We start from the raw sequence: 2,174 nt of genomic DNA, 5'->3' as shown, positions 1-2,174 counted from the left end.
AATTACAGTTTATGAAAAAAAAAAAAACTCTTCCCAGTGCCCTATGTTTTCCACAAAAGAGATGGACATGCAGAATTATTATCATTATTATTATTATTATTATTATTATTATTATTATTATTATCATTATTATGCTTATTCATATGACTAAAACATTAAACAGACCATGTGTAGCAATTTTTGATTTTTCAGTGTTCATTAATTTAAAAAAAAACACTCTTAATATGCAAAAAGTGTGTTCAATCTATCATATCAATCACATGTATGTACATTTAAAAAAAAAAAAATAATCATAGGTCTTGTAATAGTTAATATATTATGTGCGTCACGCAGCACCTTACAGGTGGCTGACATGTTTTGCTGCCATCTTTCTGCTACGGCTAGTAAAAAAGAGAAATCTTAGTGAACACGAGTAATTGATGGTAGGCGTGTTAAATGTGGTCTCTCTGAGGCACTGTAGGCCGTGTGCTTCAAAATGCAAAATGCTTCAAACTTAAGTCATTGCATTCTATTAATTCACCACTAGATGGCAAACATTTCTACACACTGTCCCTTAAGACCATGTGTAGTATTTAGTACCATATATGGGTGAACTAATAGAATATGATTTTGAAACATGCACTTCGGTACCTCAGCAAGATCTCACTTCATCAGCTTACTCAATTATTAAGTTTGTCAAGTTCTTCTCTTTTGGGTATCCCTAGCAGAAAGATGGCGGTGAAACATATCAGCATTTGTAATACGGTGCAGCCACGTAACTGTTTTTTTTTTTTTTTTTAAGTATGTTGATGTGATAGAACATGTTTTTTTGCATATATTGGCAATAGTTAAATTAACTAATTCACTGCCAGCCATTTTAGACAATTTCAAAATTTTCAATACCCACACGATATTATGTTACACAATTATATATAAACCGAATCTACCAAATGACAGAATAGACCCTACATTCTGCCTTGTCCCATTCATTTATAATTGACAGCAGAAAAATGTAGTTTGCACAAAATGCAGCCATTACTCCCATGGATTCTCAAACGGTTTATTTTGTATCAAATGGGGCAATGATGTCATCTACTGGTAATCATTAAAGTTGTTTCCAAGTTTGACATTTACAGTGGAGCATAATCAGATTCTTCTCCATCTCTCCCCATTCAAAAAATATAATTGCTTGCTGATTCCGTCATTGTTCTAAATCTGCACGTCGGTGTTTGTGAGGTAGCTAGCTACTAGCCGACGCTGACCGTGATAATGCCACCTAAGAGTAATCGCAGTTTGTATGATGAGGAAAAGGAAGAAATCAAGCAGTCTCTTAACTATATGTCAGGAGAAATTGCTAACATATTAAAGCAACAAACGCTACTACTTGGGTTGTTGGATGAAGTTTGTGAACTGAAGAGAATAGTACTAGAAAAGGACAAGAAAATTAAGCTTTTAGAAAGGCGAGTGGATGAACTGGAGCAGTACAACGAGGATGGATGAAGTTATTGTAAGTGGATGAAATACTAGTCACCGTTCATACGCAAGGGCAACTATGCCACAGAGAGTCGAGGACACACCTGAGGAGATGCTTACTTTGGAACATCAAGTACTCAATTTTTTTTAATTCCAAAGATATTAAAATTGACAGTAAGTTCGATTCCATTACCCTTTTTCGCAAAAATAAAAGCGATATTGTACTATTTCGATAAAGTACAATTTCGAATTGTCGGCGTTTCCACTGAAGAGGGTTTCGCTTCTGAGGCGCAATTCTCGGAATGTCACGTCTCGCGAGACCTCGCTGTTCTGTAGGAGGTTCTCATGATGTTTACGGTAGACTGACGCCCGGTGTAGTTATGTTACTTTAAAAACACTCACCCCTCATCGGGCGGTTTCGGGCATTTAGTATTTGTGTTGTTGTGTATGTCCCTCGGCAGTCGGCAAGCAGTTCTGACACGAAAGCGAGTGGCACCGTACTTCCTACTTCCGGTAATCCTAAAATGTTGTTGTCCCATGCAGAAGCTGGGTAAAAGGCGGGTTACAAATTGTTAAAAGTTTCTTATATTTTCTGCTAAATTAACCAGACATGGCAGGACAGGATTTTAAGCTCTCCTCTCCTTCAACTTTTCGAAGGAGTCTCGCTCGATTACACCTTTCTCTCTTTTACGCTCATGACGTGCAGTAGCCGATACAAATCA

General features: G+C 36.9%; 1 protein-coding gene across 2 annotated transcripts in view; it reads left to right on the top strand.

Annotated features, from left to right (window-relative positions):
• The window catches only part of LOC144027606 (uncharacterized), a 34,461-nt gene that overhangs the window by 26,582 nt on the left and 5,705 nt on the right, over positions 1-2,174 (top strand). The window contains exon 1 of one of the 2 annotated variants that reach the window (XM_077535285.1): positions 1,647-1,965. The exons of the other annotated variant lie outside the window; for it this stretch is intronic. Coding sequence (XP_077391411.1) covers positions 1,900-1,965 — 66 coding nt within the window. The 5' untranslated portion in view covers positions 1,647-1,899. Of the gene's footprint in view, positions 1-1,646; positions 1,966-2,174 lie in introns of those variants that run through there. 2 annotated transcript variants of the gene reach the window in all.

The sequence above is a fragment of the Festucalex cinctus genome, chromosome 1 (assembly GCF_051991245.1).
Source record: "Festucalex cinctus isolate MCC-2025b chromosome 1, RoL_Fcin_1.0, whole genome shotgun sequence".
Taxonomy (NCBI): domain Eukaryota; kingdom Metazoa; phylum Chordata; class Actinopteri; order Syngnathiformes; family Syngnathidae; genus Festucalex; species Festucalex cinctus.
Note: the sequence above shows the minus strand (reverse complement) of the source record. Positions and strands in the feature narration are given on the sequence as shown.